At 56.1% G+C, this 19,981-nt stretch overlaps 4 protein-coding genes across 4 annotated transcripts; 2 read left to right on the top strand and 2 right to left on the bottom strand.

Annotated features, from left to right (window-relative positions):
* The first annotated feature begins 923 nt into the window (after positions 1–923).
* IE81DRAFT_322748 (hypothetical protein) lies at positions 924–3,846 on the top strand. The gene is made up of 5 exons (XM_025513736.1): positions 924–1,942; positions 2,034–2,275; positions 2,356–3,273; positions 3,355–3,548; positions 3,629–3,846. Exons 1-5 carry the CDS (start codon positions 1,159–1,161, stop codon positions 3,663–3,665), a joined length of 2,175 nt encoding a protein of 724 aa, XP_025370202.1. The 5' UTR covers positions 924–1,158; the 3' UTR covers positions 3,666–3,846.
* On the bottom strand, positions 3,827–5,427 carry IE81DRAFT_322746 (single hybrid motif-containing protein). The gene is made up of 4 exons (XM_025513735.1): positions 5,143–5,427; positions 4,901–5,043; positions 4,275–4,796; positions 3,827–4,190 (listed from the first exon to the last, which is right to left on the bottom strand). Exons 1-4 carry the CDS (start codon positions 5,210–5,212, stop codon positions 3,912–3,914), a joined length of 1,014 nt encoding a protein of 337 aa, XP_025370201.1. The 5' UTR covers positions 5,213–5,427; the 3' UTR covers positions 3,827–3,911.
* Positions 5,428–5,970: 543 nt separating this feature from the next.
* Positions 5,971–10,381, top strand: IE81DRAFT_322745 (hypothetical protein). Its single transcript, XM_025513734.1, has 3 exons — positions 5,971–7,097; positions 7,186–7,584; positions 7,664–10,381. Exons 1-3 carry the CDS (start codon positions 6,225–6,227, stop codon positions 10,241–10,243), a joined length of 3,852 nt encoding a protein of 1,283 aa, XP_025370200.1. The 5' UTR covers positions 5,971–6,224; the 3' UTR covers positions 10,244–10,381.
* A 185-nt stretch (positions 10,382–10,566) lies between these two features.
* Positions 10,567–18,943, bottom strand: IE81DRAFT_101597 (putative TOR1-1-phosphatidylinositol 3-kinase). The gene is made up of 11 exons (XM_025510013.1): positions 18,541–18,943; positions 18,251–18,457; positions 18,014–18,150; positions 17,749–17,943; positions 17,432–17,651; positions 17,058–17,354; positions 16,778–16,963; positions 15,806–16,701; positions 15,426–15,711; positions 11,012–15,348; positions 10,567–10,946 (listed from the first exon to the last, which is right to left on the bottom strand). The coding sequence occupies exons 1-11, from the start codon at positions 18,824–18,826 to the stop codon at positions 10,890–10,892; spliced, it is 7,104 nt and encodes a 2,367-aa protein (XP_025370199.1). The 5' UTR covers positions 18,827–18,943; the 3' UTR covers positions 10,567–10,889.
* Positions 18,944–19,981: the final 1,038 nt, after the last annotated feature.

Genomic DNA, 19,981 nt, shown 5'->3' with positions numbered 1-19,981 from the left:
AGACAAGATCGAGTGCCGACTCTGCTGCGTCTGATGCTGCTGCATGACTCGACTTTGAATGTCCGATCATCAAATTGGCCTCAGCGCGCTCGCTATGTACAGTTGTGAGTACCTATACTCAAGACTCTACTGTATACAGCTTCGGAGTCGAGATGGAAGTTGGCGAGCGCAGGGCGACTTGGCGCGAGCGGCCGTCTAAAGAATCACCATAACAAATACTCATCAAATCATCAATCGTGAGTCTGCGCGTCGTGAGTCAGAGAGTCACGAGTGTTGAGTCGTGCCTGGCACGGGTCACGGGATGAGAATCCACAAAGAGGCGAGCAATCCAAGCGCGCGGTGTGGCCGCTCAAACGCCCGCGCTGTGGTGTTTGGTTCGAGGCGCTGATCCACAACCAGTATACAAGTCATCATTCGTGATTGATCGAGGTGCTCGCGGATCTCTTGCGGTGCTGCGATCATTGTGCGAGCGGTACATGTGTCCATGTATATACACGGTACCTACCCAGCAGCCTCGGCAGTCTGTGAGTCTGTTGTGAGTCTGTGAGTCTGAGGACACACGGTGCAGCAGTTGCACGTGTGAAGGTGTACCTACAGTACCTACAGCATGCATCACATTCAAATTCAAGATTAGCAGCACGGCGCAATTGTTGCGTTTAAAATTAGAATTGAATCGGACCGGCCGGATAAGGCTTGCGATCGAGTGCCACCGGCTCTTGCCGTTAGCGGTGTGTGGGTGCAGTGTGGTGCATGTGCTATTCGTGATTGAAGATTCGATTCAAGTCACGAGTCGCAGTCAAAGTGGTCGTGTCAATCTTGAATCAAGAACAAGCACCAAATTCCGGTGGTCAGCATCGCCGCACTGCGCATGGACTTGCGACTGTGTAACTCATGACTGTGACTGCGATTGCATCCTGGCTTGAGCTAATGTGAATGTGAATGTGAACATTGAAATTGGCGCGGGCCAAGAATTTCAAACGCTTCTCACCGCCATCCCACCTTTCCCATCCACCGCGCTTGGACAGCCTGACCGCTACGCCCCAAACATCTTCTCCTCAAGGTGTGTGACTGTGAGTTCAACACACTTCGACCGCTCCTCTTCTCTCCCCACACCAACATTGGCTCCGCACGAGTGTTGATCACCACACCACTGGCTCCATGAGTGCGTTCAAACGATCGCGGTCCAAGTCCGCGTCGCCAATCGACCAACATCGTCCAGACAAGATGATGGCTAGATCTCGCGCGTCAAATGCTGCTGATCACACTGGTCTCGACGATGCTACCGCCACGTTGCATGAAATGGAAAGCGCTTCAGATCAAACGACATCATCAGCCAAGCAGCAGGACAAGCAGGTGGCCGGTGACGCAACACAAAGTGTCAATGCAAATGTCCTGGCCCACGCATCCTGCTCGGGTCGCAAACTCGACACCAAATCGGGGTCAAGGCTACTCAACCTGCCACCAGAGATCATCGAGCAGATCGCATACCAGTGCGCAGTGACGCAGGACGATGCGGCGCAGGTCAACGTACCGCAAGACGTAGCTGGCGGAGATGCGCTGGTCCAGATCGACACTAGCGCCGCTTCCTTGCCCTGGCACGCCGAACATCACCCATCAGCTACGCCACCTAGCCACCTGCTGGCCTTTCTGCTGACTTGTCGACAGGTCTACACACTGCTCAACCCTCGGGCTGCTCCACACCTGTATGCTCGCATCTTTCGAAATCGCTTCGACGTCGCAGCCATCGAGCGCAGATTTGGACCAAAAGCCATCGCAGCGCGCAATCTCTGTGCCGAGCTGCAAAAGAGGTGCAGAATATTGAAGCGCATCAGAGCAGCTGTGCTCGTAAATCAGCTCAAGCCGGTCGACCTACCACCTTTGATTGCGGAAGAGGAGATGACGGAGAACCTTTGGTTAGCGTACATGATGCTCGTAGAGAATGGTGAGTTGGATGAAGAAAAGTTTTGGTTGCTGCTTCGAAGCGCTAAGCGTATCGACGGCTGAGTGTGTGCGACGTCGGCTCATCGTGACAGATGGGCTCAACATGGCCAGGCTCAAGTGGGCACTGTTGGACGGCTACCTCCGCTTGCACGACAAGCAGATCATGCTCGAAGCACCAACCGAGCCGGTGTACCCTCCGGACACTTTGGACAGGTCTTTGGCCTTGCATGTAGCCTTTCTCTTCACCGACCCGCTCGACTTGGCCAAGGAATCCCGCGGCGTCAGCGACACCAAGCTCTTCGTATTAAGGCCTTTCGTCTTTGCTGCACATAAAGTACGTGCGAGCTGGTCGAAGCAGGCTCGATCGCCTCGGAACGCTCACTGACCGCGACTGTTTCTCATGCAATTACGCAGTTCGATTCTTACGTCGCTCCTTGGACCGTCAGGCGACTTCCATTGGCTTCTCAGGACGACCCTGCTCAGTCAGCTGCGGCGGCAGCCAACGCTTCACCGCCGCCCAATCCATTCCTCGCTGACCTGATTCCCAGGTCGAGGGAGACGGAAATCACACATTGCGGCATCAGAATGAAGCTGTTTCCACCCATCCTCTCGCACGCGGCCTGCTTCACTTTCTTTGCCAAGGTGGAGCGCGACCCGGCAGTCATTGGATTGACTCCGATCCAGGACCTGCACAACCCATCAGCTGCGCGCGAAGACGTGCGAGCGAACAGGAATCCGCTTGCCTTCAGGTCCATCGATCACGACACAGACGTCTCCCGCCTGCTGGCTTGCTCCAACCCTTTTTCTGCCCCAGGCCTCAAGCCTCTTGCCCATGCTGGTCTCTTTGAAGGCGCTTGGGAGGGCCGCTTCTGCTTCTTCGACTTCGACTCGTACCGCGAGATGCTTGCTGGTCGCATGCGAAGCCTATATGAGGGACCATTCGGGGAGCAGCCGCAAGTCTGGAGGATCCGCGAACATATTGTGCGAGTAGGATCAGGCGTCCGCAAGATCGGAGGGGAAGGCAGTGTTCTGAATGCCGGCTATCTGAATGGGGAGCCAGAGCCAGATACCGTTCCTTCTGTGCCCTACTCTGAAGCTGTTGCTACCATCAACCCGAGCAGGCCTGCTTACAACGGCGCGAGTCGCAACAATCGCTTCAACATCGAAACGGACAGTCGAACAGGGCAGATTACGAATGCAGGCGACTACGCTGAGCTTGCGAAGCGCGGATTCGGTTCACTGGAAGATGCGCAGATGTATCCCTCGTTCGGCGATGATGAACGCTGCCCGCCGGGCGATCCAGAGGCGTACGAGATTCTTTTGAGTGGCACTGTGAGTCTTCTGTCCCTTTCGACTGAGAGAGAGTGACCCTTTGGCTCACTGGGCTCCGCGCACTCATGCTCCACGTCCCAGGGTCACTCGGCATGGGGTCGCTTCATTTTGCGTGGTCGCATCAGAAGTTGGGACGGCATGATGATCATGACCAAGGAGTATCGCCCAGACGGTCGAGGGCGATGGCTGTATCGAGGCTATGCCGTCGCTGGTGGCCGCCTGGTGGGCAGGTGGCGAGACACATTCACGCCCGAGAATATGAGCGGCTACGAAGGGTGAGTAGAATCCGTGTAGCTAAATCGATGTCACGCGTCGCTGCCGATGCTTTGCTCACTTGGCGCACGTTCGCCCTCAGATGCTTCCTGTTGAGCAGGCGCGATTCGGCAGCGTGATGCTGTTGATTTGCGACGCCTCGCCATGCGCCAGTCGCTTTGTATGCCGCCTGCCCAGCCCTTTCTATACACCCTCATGCTCGCGTCATCTGTCACCATTCCCCACATTGCATACCTCGCCATCACGCTTCTGATATCTATCCGCACGCACTCGCAACAGCTTTGGAAATTGCGCCATGAGTCGCTGTGAGATTTTTGCTTTGAGAGCGTCTAGTGAGGAGTGCGGCTGGACGTATGGGTGCAACTCTACAATAGTCCGGCAAGAGCGTCCGAAGCTGCTTGCCTGGACTTGTCTGATGCTGAAGCGGGTGCAGGCTGAGAGGATCTAGCGCGTTGGGAGGAAAAGCGATAATCGGCAAGCAAGTCGTCGAGGATAGACGCCTGGCTTGGTGCGGCGGATTGGGAGGAGACTCTAGCCGATTTGGAGGAAGAAGCTAGACCACCAAGAATTAGAGACCTGACTTGCGCGCCGCTCAGTGGCTCACTTGGCGCGGTTCTAGCGCTGCTGCCTTCGGGCGTGCCCACCTTGATGGGCAGGAGCAGTACACGTCGCGAGGTCAGTAGGATGGTCGCCTTGTATCCATGCTACAAGCTTCGACTGGCACTCACCTTCTTATCACCTTGCTTCGGAGGTCCACCGAGCGCCGCAACGCCAAGCGAAGTCGACTTTGCAGATCCACTCGGGTTGTTGGCGATGCCCACGTGGGTGAGGACGTCACCTTTCGTGAGCATGCCTCTGACGCCCGTCCCCTTGACCTCTGATGCCTTCAGATGATGCTCGGCCAGCAAACGCGCAACGCTTGGAAAGATTCGCTCGTCGTGCTGCATCGATGCGTGGGTCTGGGTCGACTGCTGCGAAGAGCTAGACGGTGATGGCGGTGGAGTCTTTTGAGGTCTTTTTGTCTCTACGACACTGCTTTTTGAGCTCGAAGACGCGGCATCCGATTGCCCGATCGCTTCGCTCGACGTGGCTTGCGACGGTACCTCTACGCTCGAAATGTCATCACCTTGCTCTGCAAGCATGGCGATGATTCTGCCCACCTGCACATTCTTCTCCCCTTCGCCCACCACAATCTTTGCCATGACGCCATCCTCTGGCGCTTCAACATCCATCGTCGCCTTGTCCGTTTCCTGCGAAGTGCGTGCGTTGGGACAAGTGTGGAGCGGGTGAGCTGAGTTCCTCACATCTAATTGGATGACGTAGGCATGACAGCCCTCGTGCTATGCTGACTGACAATCTCTAGCAAGACATCGCCCGCGTTGAAAGGCTGACCCTCCTTGACCTTCCAGGTGGCCAGTCCACCTTCGGTCATGGTAGGACTCATGGCAGGCATTGTGAATGGCGCAACCGCATTTTTGCTAGCGCTCGAGTGGAGCTCTGTGCGAGTGGTGCGAATCAAGAGGGCAGAGTGGTGTACTGTGATTCATCCTCGCTTGCCTGTGCGGGTCGGAATGCGTGCAGCATGCATGTGCTCACCTCTGCTTGCGTGCACTCTGGAGCTGGAGGCGACCATGCGCGACACGCTGCTGGCTCTCGAACCAAGCATGGCGGACGGGAAAGGTTGTTCTGGTGCAGAGAGCAGGAGAACCGGGGGGGTGGGGGTGGTGTGGGGAAGCTATTGAGTAGATGACTTTGGAGCGACGCAGATCGATTGGAGATGAATGGATGCGGACTGTGATGTAGCATGAACCAGGTCTGTGCAGAGGCAGCATTCACAATCGCAAGTCGTGAGTGGGTTGGACGAAGAATGGCAAGCTGATGAATCACCAATCAAACGCAGAAGAGTCGCGAGTGAGATGCAAGCGTCGCCTTTCCCCCCCCCCCCATCACGCACGCACGCACGCCCGCACGCACGCACCGAGCAGTCTCCGCTGCTGCTGCTGCTGCTGCTCCCCCAGACGCACTCAGTGACTCCCATCGCTTGATTCCATGCAAATTGCGCGGTTTAATTTGGGGCGATGAGCCGCGGCATCGCGGATGAACCGCATGCATGCATGCATGCAACAACGCTGCGCTTCTCATCAGTCACGTGTCAAGTATGAGGACATGCAGTTTTGAGTCAAGGGTGTCCGTGCGCCGGACGGAGGAGTTGCCCTGATGCCCGCACTTGACGTTTCTTTGGACCCGAGATCGGCATGCGCATGATTCTTCAGATGAATCGTGAATGGAATGGATCGAGCAATGACTCGAGACGTTGCACGTCGATGCCTGGGTGAAGCGTACGTCGAGGCGCTGTCTGACGACCCTTTCCCTTCTGGCCCACCCAACCACACACACACACACACACACATACACACACACACACACACACACACACACACACACACGCACACACACACACACACACACACACACGCACACACACACACTCCAAAGACTCTGCTCAAGGGTCAGCGCCACAGGGTTTCGCCAGAGTATGAGTCCCACTGACCGGTCCTGGAGGTGACGAAACGCAACGCGCGTCTTTGTATCCCACATCTCTCCTGCTGCTGAGGGGCAGCGCCTCGTCAGGCTGCTCCTTCAACTCACTCGCACGGCCATCCGCGCCATCAGCCAGGATGAGTCCCGAGCAGGAGCACGACCTGCTGCAGGATGCAGAGTCATCCATCGCCCATCAGTCATCGACATCGACATCGACATCGACATCGACATCGCCCATCGTCGCCTCCTCGCACGATCAGCAAATGAGCGCAACCTCTGCTCAGTACCTGATGAATCAGACTGCAAACCTTGTCAATCGCCATAGGATTGTATCGGTGTACGCCGATCAAGCGTCGGGCGTCGTCAAGCCCAGCGGTAGCGGCATGGCACGGGCCAACAATTCCCTTCGCAGCGCTTCTGCAAGTCATGCTCGGGAACAGGTGCAAGTCGATGCGCAGGATGGTCCGCTCACCAGTGCGCAGGTAGTCAGCTCGCAGCCAGCCGCAGACACAGAGGATGCACGACAAGCTGCCGTGACGCTTGAGGAAGAGGAGGAGGGGGAGGGGAAGGATGATGAAAGGGTTGATGGCGTGGAGATGGAGGTGCCTGCAGTCAATGACGACGTGCGGGGAGAGCAAGAAGCAGACGTGGGGGAGAGCGAGGCAGATGGGGCACCTACTGGCGCACCGCTCTCCGAGCTGATACAAGCCGTGGAGGAGAGCGCCGAGACGGAACGGTCTGGCGCCGATGGTGCGACTCAAGGAGCAGAAAGGGCTCAAAAGGCACAGGAACTCGCAGCCCAACAGATTGAGCCGGGGCAAGAAGAAGCATGCGCCAGCGCTGAAATCTCTGGAATGCCAGGAGACTCCGCTCCACAAGCAGACGACGAGGCGGAGTACGACTCGGATGAGGAGGAGCCGTGTTTGAAGTATTCCAGGATGAAGAATGGCTACAGCGAGACGCTGCGGAAAGATTCTGCAAGCTCTTTGGCCGCTTCAGATCGCCTCGTGGTGAGTATGGCAGGGAAAAAATGGCAGGTGTGGGTGCAGCTGATGGCGCGCATGTATACGCAATTTTTGCGCTCGATGGTCTTGTCAGGTGCTCGGCACACACGCAGGCTACACCCACATCATGGACGAGCAAGGCAATCGCATCAAGACTTTTCGTTCTCACTCTGCAAGCGTTCTGGACACTCAGATCGACGAATCTAGCGAATTCATCGCCAGTGCAGGTATGGACGGCATCGTATGTATACGATCACTCTCTTCTCCAGAGCTCTACACATTCGATTTCAAAAGGCCCATGCGCACACTCGCCTTGGAACCAGACTTTGGCAAACGCAGCTCCAGAGCAGTGGTGTGCGGGGGTCTAGCAGGCAATTTGATCATGAAGGAAAAGAGCTGGTTTGGCCACAAGGATACCATTCTGCATTCTGGTGAAGGGCCCATCTGGAAAGTGAGGTGGCGCGGCTCTTTGATCGCCTGGGCTAATGACAAGGTGAGTAACAATGATAGCGGATGCCTTGCTCCATTTATCCTCTTGCTGACAGTGTACGCGCATGTCTCGTGCTGCGCAGGGCGTGCGGTTGTATGACTGCTCACTCCGTCAACGGATATCTTTTATCGCGCCGCCAACGGCGAGCCCAAGAGGGGATCTCTTTCCTTGCTCACTGTTCTGGCAGGACGCTTCTACTCTTCTCGTAGCTTGGGCCGACCAGATCAAGATTGCCAAGGTTCGAAGGCGTCAAGGCCAAGCCTCTTCGACAGGCAAAGCTGAAGAGAGCGTCTCTTCAGCCGCGCTCAAACAGCTGGCCTCGACATCTAGCGGCCCTGCTACCAGCGTCGAGATCACTGCCATCCTGCAGCTGGATTGTCTCATTAGCAGCATCGCGCCGCACGGATCAGACTTTCTGGTGCTTGCGTATCTGTCCGAAGATCCGTCAGAAGATGGAGCAGAGCTCGAGGCAAACGAGGACACGGAGTCTCGATTACGACGTGCCCAGCGACGTAGAGCGGGCATGAAACCAGAACTGAGGATGATCACGACCTCTGGCGAGGAGCTGAGCAGCGATGTGCTGAGCCTGCAAAACGTCTCTCGATTTGGCTGCCTCGACTACCTTCTGATTCCATCTGCCGACGCAATCCTTGCGGGAGAAAACGCTATCCAACAGAGAGGAGCTGCTTCAGAGCTTGAGGCAGAAGGCATCTACTACTATGTCTTGAGCCCAAAGGACGTCATTTTGGCGCGTAATCGAGACGAAAGGGATGCCGTGGAGTGGCTGCTGGAAAGAAAGCGCTATCGCGAAGCGCTGGCGCGACTAGACGACATGAGCCGAGATGGCGCCGCGGCAGCAGGATTTGATCGGAGACAGATAGGACATCGCTATCTTTATTGGCTGGTAGATGTCAAGAACGACTACGCTACAGCTGCTCAGCTAGCTGCTTCCTTCCTTGGGGATACGGACAATGAAGCTGATGTCAAGGAGTGGGAGGATTTTGTCTTCCTGTTTGTGGAGCGCAGCAAGCTGTCGACAATCATTCCGCACGTGCCTCTCGAGAAGCCTCAATTAAGCGCGCTGGTCTATGATGTCATCCTGGCACACTTTCTCAGAACGGACGTGGAGAGGCTGCTTGTCACGATCAGTGCCTGGCCTGCCCACATCTATACCTACACTGCAGTAGTGATGGCTATCGAGGATCGGCTGAAGCGCGCAATAGCGGGCTATACGGATCAAACTAAGGGCGATCACGCTACTCTGATGGAATGCTTGGTGCAATTGTTTTTGCTGCATCGCCAACCGGCCCGCGCGTTGCCTTACTTCTTGCGATTGCGCAAGCCTGGCGTCTTCGCCCTTATCCGAGACAATAATCTTTTCACGGCAGTGCAAGACCAAGCCCTTTTGCTTGTGCAATTTGACCAACAATTAGTCGACGCTGAGCAGGAATCCGAGAAGCTGCCCTCAGGTCAGGATGCGAAGCTGCTCTCAAAGCTCCAACATCACGCCTCGCTCAAACAGGAAGCGTCTGCCGTGGCTTCTGGCGCGCCGCCAAGCACTTCCTCCTCGCGCCACGGCGCCGCGATCAGCCTTCTCGTCGATCACACACACTCCATCCCCGTATACCGCGTCAGCACTCAGCTTCGGGCAGAACCTCGATACCTCTACATGTATCTCGATGCGCTGTTCGATCAAGATCCACAAATGGTCGTAGAGTATTCTGACGAGCTCGTCTCGCTCTACGCCGAGTATGATGCCGACAAACTCATGCCCTTCCTACGGGCAATGAGCAGCTACTACTCCTTCGAAAAGTCTTACGATGTCTGCTCGAGGCACGATTACGTACCCGAGATGGTCTTTCTACTGGGTCGCGTAGGAGACAACAAGAAGGCTCTGAACCTGATCATTTCGCGTCTGGGGGATGTGGAGCGAGCCATCGAGTTTGCCAAGGAGCAGAACGACGACGAGTTGTGGGAGGATGTGTTGGAGTACAGCGAGACTAGACCAGCTTTCATCAGAGGCTTGTTGGAGAATGTTGGTGCGGAGATCGACCCCATTCGACTTATCAGAAGGATCAAGAACGGGCTAGAGGTACCGGGCCTGAAACCTGCTCTGATCAAGATCTTGTCGGACTTTAATCTGCAAGTGTCTCTGCTGGAGGGATCTGCTGCAGTCCTTGAACGAGACAGGCAGGCCTTCGCGCAAGAGCTCAACGCAGGTCAGACGCAGCCGCGCTTTTTCGAGGGCACCATGTCGGCCTGCGCTGCTTGTGGCAAGCAATTGTTGAGGATTCCCGAGGAACCATCGGAACGGAGCGGCGCCTTGCCCGTCATCCTATTCTTGTGTCGCCACGCCTACCATCTTCAATGTCTCGCCGCGGAAAACCGGCTGCCACAAAGGAGAAGCTCAGCAAAGGAGCAGACCGACCTTCCTCCCATCTCGGCGACGCAAGCCTTTTTGAAGACGTCCGTCACCAATCTGAATTCCACCTCTGGCAAAGCAGCGATGAAACGGGCGGAGCGCGGCGAAGGTGGATTGCTGGAGCAGGTGGAGAAGCGTTCGCAGGGCGTCAGATCTTACGCTGCTAAGCTCCGCGTTGTCCTCCGAGACGGCTGCCCGATCTGCCAGGCCGAAGCACAAAGGTACACCTTTGCATCTTGAATAACGGGGTCTCCTTTTTGCGTTGCGTGGAATAGGGATGGAAAGCAATGTCCGTGTCGTTCCTAGTAGCAGCATTTGCTATCACTATACCATCACGATTGGCAATCAATGCAGTGCCGTATGCGCAAAGTTCCCGAGATGAAAGACGTTCTCCGCTTGTGCTGGTAGCTGACGGAAGCTGACCCGAGCCATGTGGACCGATGGGACGCATGGTGTGGCCCAGGATACTTGGCCCGATTGAGATCGGCTAGGTCTTGAGAAAGTCAATCTGCCAAACAAGAGCAACTTGTTTTTGATCTTGAGGATATTTTGACGAGGCAAAACGTCACCTCTGAGCCCGCGGGCGCCTCTCAGGATGAGCGATTTTACTGCTCATGAACCGTGACGGCAGCTTGCGGGCGCGATCAGCGACCCAGCCAGAAAGAGCCCATCAACGGCATCAGCAACTGCAGGCCAACGTGCACGTGTGAGGAGGTAGCAGACGAGAGTCGATGATGTATCGTGACATGCATTGCGATGAGGGAGAACAGAGCAAATCTCTTGCCACAAGCTTTCAAGCTACCAGCTACAAAAGGAAAGGGGATAGAGGCAATGGTCGAACTTGATCAGCTTGACAATCGAGCGGCGCTTTGAGCCCTTCCGCAACTCACAAGGAGCACCATCCAATGAAAGCTTGACACAAGTTTTCGAGCGACGTGGCCTCCTGCGAAATAGTGTCAACGAGATGAGCCTGGCTGACAAGCTCGTGATACGACGCATCAGACTCACCTGCACCAGACGCTGTATTTGAGCTGGAACAGAGAGTGCGACGTTTGGATTGAAATCACGACCATTTAGCTTGTTCTGAATGCGTCGCACCACTTCCAGCGCTTTCACGTTTCGCACGTCTCCCGGTTGATTCGAGCGAAGCTGGCCAGCAGCCTCGTGCTCGCTCGCATCTGGCGCCTTGAGCTCGTTCGCTTCGTCCGTCACGAGACGCCAAGAAATGAGCGGATCGTGAACGAAAGCCTCCAGCAACGCCATGATGGCCTCCTTGTTGTCTCTCAGGACCCTCATGACGTTTTCAGAAGTGACCTTGAAGGTTCCTTTGACACCACCCACTTCCATAGCGTTGACAAGCATGCGGGTCAGACGGAAGGGCACCTTCTCTGGGAATTTTGGTCGAGCACAGGCGATCTCGAAACAATCGCCAAAGTCGATATGGACAATCTGGCCCGTGACGCGGTCGAGCAGCAAGTTGGAAGGATGGCGATCTCCAAGTCCCAAAATGTAGCCTGCCACTGATGTGGTTGCCAGTGAGCGGCTGTACGCAGTCCGCCTTTCCAGCCATGATTCCGAAGAGCGCGACTTGAGCCACAAGACGCGATACAAGTCTTGACCGGGCGTATTGTCCAGAGCGTACTCGAATACCTCCACTTTCTGCATCAACATCAAGTTGTCGTAATCCGGAGCCATCTGAAGCATCAGTCGATGTTCGATGTTGAGAAGAATCTTGTGTTGCTCGCGATACTCTTTGATGAGGACATGCAGGGTGTCCGTCTGCTCCACCCAACCGATCATACCCGTATTGGGACTGAGAGGGATGATTGGGAAGCGACGAATGCCAAGCCTTCTCTTGTATGACTCGGAATCTGTAGAGAGCAGTGAGTTGACTAGACCAAAGAGCTGCATGACGCGCTCGTCCTGACGCAAGTCTTCGTGTCCCTTGAGGAGATACTGGTAAGTCCTACCATCGCTGCCCCTCATCTTCAATCGCCTGGGTCTCTGCTTGGAAATGATGACCAAAACGACCTGCTCGAATTGGGTGATGCGGACGATAGGCTGTCCGCTCTGGTATGTGCCCGGTACCGCGAGTTCGAGATCGCGCAACGCTAGCAGCTTCGGAGACACGTACTGCAGGTCCAACTGTACCGAATTTGTGGCAGGAAGCTGTTTGGAGATGCGGCGGAAGACGTGATAATACAGATCCCATGCTTGGTTGAGGTCCGTAACGTCGCCAAATTGGCGGTATCTCCGACCGCACTCGCGCGCTTCGTTCAAATCACGGCCGTACGTTTGAGCGAAGGATGTCTCTCGAAGCGTCTCGGGACCCTTCTCCAATGCTTCATGCAGAGGTTCCAGCACCGCAAACATTGCATCCGTCTTTTGCTCAGTGTAGTATAATCGCGACGCCTCTTCTAGCCCTTCGTGCCAGAGTTCGTGCCACAGGATAGCAACCCGGATGAGCTCGTTTGAGATGAGCATGGCTTGCTCCACCAATAGCGGGCTGTGTTCGCGCAGATTCTCCATGATGCCCATCGCCGCCTTGATTCGCATCGAGCTCGGCGACTTGGCAGCCACGGTCAATGGATAGACTAGTGCTTGCGGATGCGCCGCGCCTACATCCGACAGCAAGAGCTGGATCAACCTGCGCACCCTAGGGCTCGGCGAATTGATCCTAGCAATGATTTGGGGGATTACGCTCAGCCACGTATCGACGACGACGCTGCTGAAGCCTTCCTGAACCGCATCCGCGACGTTCTCTTGGTAGCCGTAATTGAACCACAATGTCAGTAGGCGCAAAGTGTCCTGCAGGGAGTTGCCTTGTGCAAGAGCGATTGATCGGAAAAAGCCCTGTACGGATGGCACGATGCTTGCAGCTATCATCTGAGTGGAGACCGTTTGTCCATGCCTCTCGTGCGACGAGATGACGTCGAAATTTGCCAGCGCCCACGCGTGCCAGGCCTTGTACCAGTTCCTGTCTAGCTGCGTGGCGCGCCGGTAAGAATCGATGACGTCACAAGTCGTGTCGTTGACCCAGTCCTCGTGCAGCGCAGCTTGCCATTCTCCCTGTTTGAAGTAGCATCGAGCAAGCAACTTCGCAAAGTCGTTGAGTCGAGGAATGGCATTCCAGTCTTGGCTGAACGCAGTCGCATGCTCGTCGCCAGGATGCAAGCCGAGGTCCTCCGACAAGCTGGCGGTAAAGGTGCGGAGGTACTCCAGGCTTTCCTCTCGCGCGCCCGATGCCCACATGAATTTGAGATGGGCGTAAATGACTGGCGGCGGGGCTTTGGGACCCATGGCAGCTGCAGCAATGCCGTCTGCCGATTCTGCGTCGCCGATCTCGGGGCCGAGCAAAGAGTTGAGCGTCTTCTCTGCAAGCACCATCCGGCCATTCTTGCGACAAAGATTGGTAAATTTGATCCACGTATCTGTATCGTCCCTCGGCGTGAGCACCACGCTGCGGACCGAGAGAATGCGTTGCCAGACTTCGACCTCGGGCTGACAACCTTTCAGTCGCTTCATCCATGTCGCCCGCATCGTCGCCTGCCTGTCAGGCTGATCCTTGAATTCCGTCTTATAAGTCAAGGCTTCCTCGAGTTCCGACAGCATCTGCGTTCGGACCATAAGGTCATATGCACGCGTGTAGCTCTCCGTGACCAGAGCCGTCAGTTCAGAGTCGAGCGCATCACGAGCACGCGTGACGTGCTTGAGGGCGCTTCCACGGAAGCCGCGATGCACAGCCAGAATTGCTCTGAAGAAGGACCTTTCGGAAGAGTCGGACCGCATGGACGATGTGAAGTCTTCCATGTCGTTCCAAGCCCCTCGCGACCACTCCGCTGCGGCACCAAGCGGGGCCATCTGACGGCGCTCTTCGCTAGTCGCATTGGGCCAGCGCAATTTGACAAGATCCGACAATCTGCTCCACTCTCCCAAGGCGTGCAAGCATCTCATCTGGCCGAATGCAGTCTCAGCTTCGACTTTGACATCGCCAGGTGCAGCAGCCGCACGCCTGTCGTAAGCTGCCAGTGCCTCTTCCCACCTGTGCAATTTCTCGTACCACTCTTCGTGGTGAGTGATGTCCAGGTGCTCGCGGGCGTACGTGAGCGTTCCAAAAGCCGCATCGCTCTGCTGGAGCTTGGTGTTGATATCGATGAGCGATTCAATAGTGTGCGGCGATGCGTCGCTGAGGAACTCGGCTTCTTTGTAGTGCAGCGCCTTGGCGTACGAGTGGAATTTGTACGCGCGGTCGCCTAGCAGGCGAATGTTGATCGGCAGAGCCTTGTCGTCGCGCTCCATAAATTCTGCAAGGTTGAGAAGGAGATGAATGACCTGATCAGGAATGTCCGCAGCGTCGAAAGCTCCTTCGATGGATTTCACAAGGTCATCCTGGTAGCTATCGTACAGCTCTGTCCAGCAGGAGACGAACGCAGTGTTGAACAGGTCGAGCGCAAGTGGTTGATAGACATCCGCCAGCGATCGACAAGCTCGCATTGCGTGTGAAGGCGATTCGCGCATGAATTCGACGGCCACGCGTCGAAGCCACTCTCTCCAGTCATCGCTAGTAGAAACTTTGCTCGTGTCCCAAGCTTGCTTCAGGTGCTGTTGATTGACAGTCATCTTTGTAGCTTCGGCCAAAGGCGCCACCTCTGCAGGCCCATCGAGCGCTCGATCGCCCGGACCGTATTCTGGTGGCAACCGTTCCCCATTCAGGATACAGGTTGCGAGCTGATCGTACTTGGCGTGGGTGATACCGCGCTGCAACAGCGTCTTCGCTACCACTGGAATAAAGTTGGCATAGGCAGCGCCAAGTTGGAAGGCGAGCGCAGCCAGCGTGTCCATCGCTGCGCCCCGCAGCTCGACATTGCCCGAGCTGAGCACGCGCACAAGGGGATGAATCACGCGCGAGGCGTGATCGCAAAAATTGACCTTGGCACTGAGCTGACCAACGGTGACGATAGCGGACCTGCGAAGAAGAACCGAAGCTTCCGGCCGCTCGAACATCTTGACGACTACTGGCAAGACTAGACCGAGGTACTCGTCGATGCTGGAGCCGAACACGACAAATGCGTGAAGAATGCGCAGAAAGGTCGGTTGGCGCTTGGCCGTGATCTCCCCGTCGAGCGTTTGGATGAGCTGAGGTAAAAGGATCGGCAGGTATGTCTTGAACTCGCCCTCCAGCGCATTCGCTACCGCTTCGACCAGAGACACGATGGTGAGTTGAATGCTAGAATTCGGGTTCCAATTCTCTTGCACGAGATCGAAGATGTCTTTGAGGTGATTCCGCACGTGCTGCTTGATGATGGAGATCAAGATGCCCAACTGCTGCCAGTAGAACTCAGTGCCTGCGGCAGAAAAGACCGTGTCAATGCAAGCCTCATCGGTCACGAAGCATGCTGCAGCTCCCTTCAACTCCTCTCACCCGTGGTGCATGTCCGAATGACGTTAAGAAAAGCAGGTATAATCTGCGGCAAAAACGTGACGCATTTGAGGCCTTGAGTCTTGAAGACGTACATGATCGCTTCGATGACGGCATGGTGATGCGTCGAAAGCGACGGGTCGCGCAAAATGGTGATGAGGGCATCGATGGCGACATTCTGCGCATAGTCGTCGCTGCTCGTGCCAATAGCCATGGCCAGTTCGAATAGGTCCGTGCCTGCAGCTTTGCCAGCCTCGGGCACTCCATCTTCGGTTGTCTTTTCCAAAAGCTGCAAGGGACACCAGGAATGGCTTTGTCAGCACCTCGCGCGCGCACCGTGGGACGACGGCTCCGCGACGGCTCCTCCGGCCCGATCCACTCACCTTGTAGCGGTAGGGATCCAGAGCGCCCAAGATGCCCATCACTCTGATCGTCTCCCGCCGCACTGCAGGAGCGGACTCTGTCTTGAGGATGCGAATGACGGTTGCCAGCAGGCTTCTGTACTTGAGATATGGATCCACGACATGCCCCGTATTGGACGCGACGAGGCCGAGCGTGCGCAAAGCAGCATCGCGCTTGACGGTAGAAGCGTGCGCAGATTGAGCAGAGAGCTGCTCGATGGCAAGCTTCATCAGCTGATCCACATGACCTGCAAGGTCTTCGCCCCCCACCCTCGCAAGTTCCCCCAGGCACTCCATCACCCGAGCAGCTACCCCAGGGCTGGGATCATTCGCTTTGGGAAGCAGCACCTCCAACATCGGTAGGGCGTACGATTTGACCAATCTCTGAGAAGCTCTCACGACGTCTGTGAGCAGCTTGGCTGCTTCTTCCTTGTGCCGGCTGACGGTAGCATACTCCAGTTCTGTGAGGAGTTGGACCAGAGCTTTGCGCAGAGATGGCATGACATACGCCGGATTGTGCCTGGCAAGTCGACCAATCGTAGCGATGGCCACTTCTCGCACCGCAAAGTCTTCGTCGTTGAGTGCGATGAACAGCAGCCGTATGTACTCGGCTTGCGCAAGATGCTGATCGAAGCGCTCATCCAGGGCAGACAGCACAGTCCTGCGGAGGTTCGCTTCTGGATCGGCGATGCCTACCGTCATCAGCTTGTCCAGCACATCGTTGACGACCTCGATGGCGTGAAGACTAGTCTGGAAGCAGATTGGGTCGTCACCAAAGAGCCGCGCGCAGGTCGTTGCTGCCGCCTTGCGAACGTCCGCCTCGTCGTCCTCCAAGTATGGAAGCGTGCAACTCCTCACGAACTCGTTTAGGATATGACCTGAGGTCAACGCAGTCACACGACTGGTTCAGCACCTCCATCAATCACGATGCTGTCGCGCCGTTGATAGACTCACCTGTCAAGTCGAAATGGCCCAAAGTCTGCAGCGCTACTATGATCGTCTCGCTACTCTTTGACCCGCCGTTGAGCTGCTGATTGGCAATCACGCCTCCGTGTGCGGGCAAACGACTGCTGGAGGGTGCTCCAAGAGGTCTGTACGGCACACCGACCAGCGTCAGAGAAAGCATGTCGAGGAGTCGGTCTACACAGCGTCAAGCAGCAGCAGCGAGTGGTCAGAGACGGTCAGCAGACTGGCCACGTTGAGTCCGTGACCACGCAATTTGTTCGACACTTACGCTGAATGACACCAAGAAGCGGCGGTACAGACTTTACAATCTTCTCCAGCGCTTGAACCAGGGGAGCGCTGAGCCCGCATGCAAACATGAGATCGAGTAGCTCGTGCATGTACTTGGTCAGAAGCGTTCCTACAGCAATTGCGAGGTGTCCTATGCAAAAGAAGATTGGCGCCTCGGGCGTTGCGTTCTTGCGACCGCGAGATTGCAGACCGTCCTTGATACAGACGAGAATTTGTTCGATGTAGGGTCGCATCTTAGATCCCATGGCTGCAGCGACCAATCCGATCGCTTCGAATGCTGCAGGACGGGAAATCGTCGAAAATAACTTAGTAAGGCAGCTCTCCACAAAGACATGCGCTGCCCATATTCCTCACTTTGCGTAACAGATTCTCGTGAAGGTCGGTCCCTTTCGCGCCTCAACTGCTCCGTGAGCAGCGCCATCACTGTCCCCAGATGGTGTTCAGCAAAATATGCCGGGTCATAGTCTGCAAGGACGGGCACCAAATTGGTGATGGTGCGCCGTATGAGAGGATCGCGATGTTTATGCAGGCGCGAGACAAGCTCGCAAGCTCTGCCGAATCGAGTGGACATGAACTAGGCGAATCGGAGCGCAGCGAAGCGCAGCGAAGCGCAGCGAAGCGCAAGAAGTAAGTCTTGCGCTGAGATCCGCCTCGCAGTTCCAGAGGCTCACCGATTTAGAGTGCTGCAACAATTCTTGCACCGCCAACAGGCTGCCGTGGATGCCCTCGACCGTATTCATCTTCAGGCCGTGCTCTGCCTCTTCGTAGATGGACTCGTACGCCTTGCCGCCCATCTGTTTCTCGCGCTGGGCGATGATTTGCAAGCAAGCACCCATCGCCTCGGCCGCGCCTTCCCGAACAAGGACCTGAAAGTCGAGACCATGCGCGTCAGGTGTTGAGCTCTGCCAGCACATTCGGACGTGCGAGCCGACACACCTTTGCATCTCTGAGCGCTACCCATATCCTCTCGAGCACTCTGGGCACGTATGCGAGGAAGAGCAGGGGAACATTGATGGCCATCTCGCGAATGATGAGTACCGCCGCATACCTTCCGGATTCGCTGCGATCGCCAGCTAATGAAATCGGATGCCAGCGGGGGGAGAAAAGTCTGTTTGAGTTCATGCGCAAATAGCAAGAGCGCTGCACGCCAATGGATTGAGGGCATGCACTCACCTTGCAAGAAGTCGAGAGCACGCATGACTTCAAATTCGATGAATTGGTCTCCCAGCGAGTGACCACCGTACTTGGACACTCTGCCCAGAGCTTTCGAAGCGGCGACCATCACCTGCGTATCGTTGCATGGCAGATTTGGTTTCAAGTACTGATAGAAACGATACAAGCGCGCACTGTTATCCTCCGACTCCAGATCCGTCAAGGTGTCTGAGGGTGGATAGGAGAGGCGCATCGAGTCAGCCTGGCGCGTAATGATCGACCAATCCACTCGCAGAGTGCCAGCTACCCACCGATGGCGACGATGCCTCCCAGCTTCTCGTGCACATTAGGGCTATGAGTCAGCTCGAAGATGCGTCTGTTGAGATCGTTGTTGAACACCGAAACCGCATCTCCCTTGAGCTCTGAGGCCACAAAGGTGACATGATGGGCCAACTCCTTGCCAGCAGCAATTCGAACATGTTCATCCTTGTTCTTCAGCTTGACGAATATGCGTGCAAGAGCATCGGTCTGTTGAGCTGCTAGCACAGCCATGGCAGCCCCCGTCACCATGTTGGGCGCGTTGCTCGTAGACGGCATTGTACGAGGCAAATTAGGGACATGCAACAGGAGGAATTGAAGGTGCTAAATGCGAGGTGCTTGTGGGCTGGCAGCGCACCTGATGCTCAGTGCAGCCCGTGTGCTCTGCACGCAAGCATTCGCGCCCAGCGAATCAGGCAGCGAATTCGGCTCGAGGTTCTTGTTCGGATGTGGCTGCGATGTGCGCCAGTTGCTGAAGCTCCCCGTCTGGCGTCAGGACGCGGGCGCAGCGAGGTCAATGAGCTCCTCCCCGCGCTGTCGTGTTTGTTGTGCGTTCGGCAGCGTAGCAGTGAGTGAGGTCAAGCGAGTCCCCGCCCGCTCTTTGAATTCGAAGTGGAGAGTGCAATGTAATGCGAGAAGGTGTGCGGCCGAATGTATGAGGTGGCGTCTTGATGCCCAGGCTTGGGTGATTGTGGGAACCACAATCATGAACAGATCGACATGAGTGCGACACGCTACAGCGGGCCCACATGGATGCTTTGATGTGAGGTCGGGGACCAAGCTGCGTTCCATCGCTTGACTTTGACTCTTGACTTCAACTTGTGACCGGCGCGCGGCATATCGCACGGTATACGTAGCTTTTCACGTGACTCGTTTCGAAGCCCACGCGCGGACGCGCCGGACTTTCATATGTCGGGAGTTCCAATCACCGGCGGGCATGCTCGCTCTAGTTCACGCATTGCAGCAACGCGCAGTAGTCAGAGTCTGAGTGCAGGGCGGCATAACCGGTCTCGGCACAGCACTTGATTGTTGCGTGCGCGACGGCGGCTGCATGGAAGGCCAGTGTGAGTGTGAGTGCTGGCGGAAGTCATCAATGAAGCTCGAGCGCGGATTTGATTCGATCCGACCCGACATCCATGTTGTCATGCTGCTGCTAGCACTACATCCTTAAGCGGCGACATCGCTTGGCTCCGTTTGGCTTGTCAGCAGAATCGGCGGTTCGCCACTTTGGTGACGGACTGTTGGAGAACGGGACAAACTGCGGTCATGTCCGACAGCACCGACCAGTAAGGATCAGTTGGTTGCATTTTGTGGATTGGGGTGGGGTGGGCTTTTCGCTGGGGCCATATAAAGCGTCTGCCTCTCTCTCTCTCTCTCTCTCTCTCTCTCTCTCTCTCTCTCTCTCTCTCTCTCTCTCTCTCTCTCTCTCTCTCT

This window comes from Ceraceosorus guamensis (assembly GCF_003144195.1).
Source record: "Ceraceosorus guamensis strain MCA 4658 unplaced genomic scaffold IE81scaffold_23, whole genome shotgun sequence".
NCBI classification, from domain to species: domain Eukaryota; kingdom Fungi; phylum Basidiomycota; class Exobasidiomycetes; order Ceraceosorales; family Ceraceosoraceae; genus Ceraceosorus; species Ceraceosorus guamensis.
The sequence above is the reverse complement of the archived record's forward strand: the minus strand, read 5'-3'. Positions and strand labels throughout refer to the sequence as shown.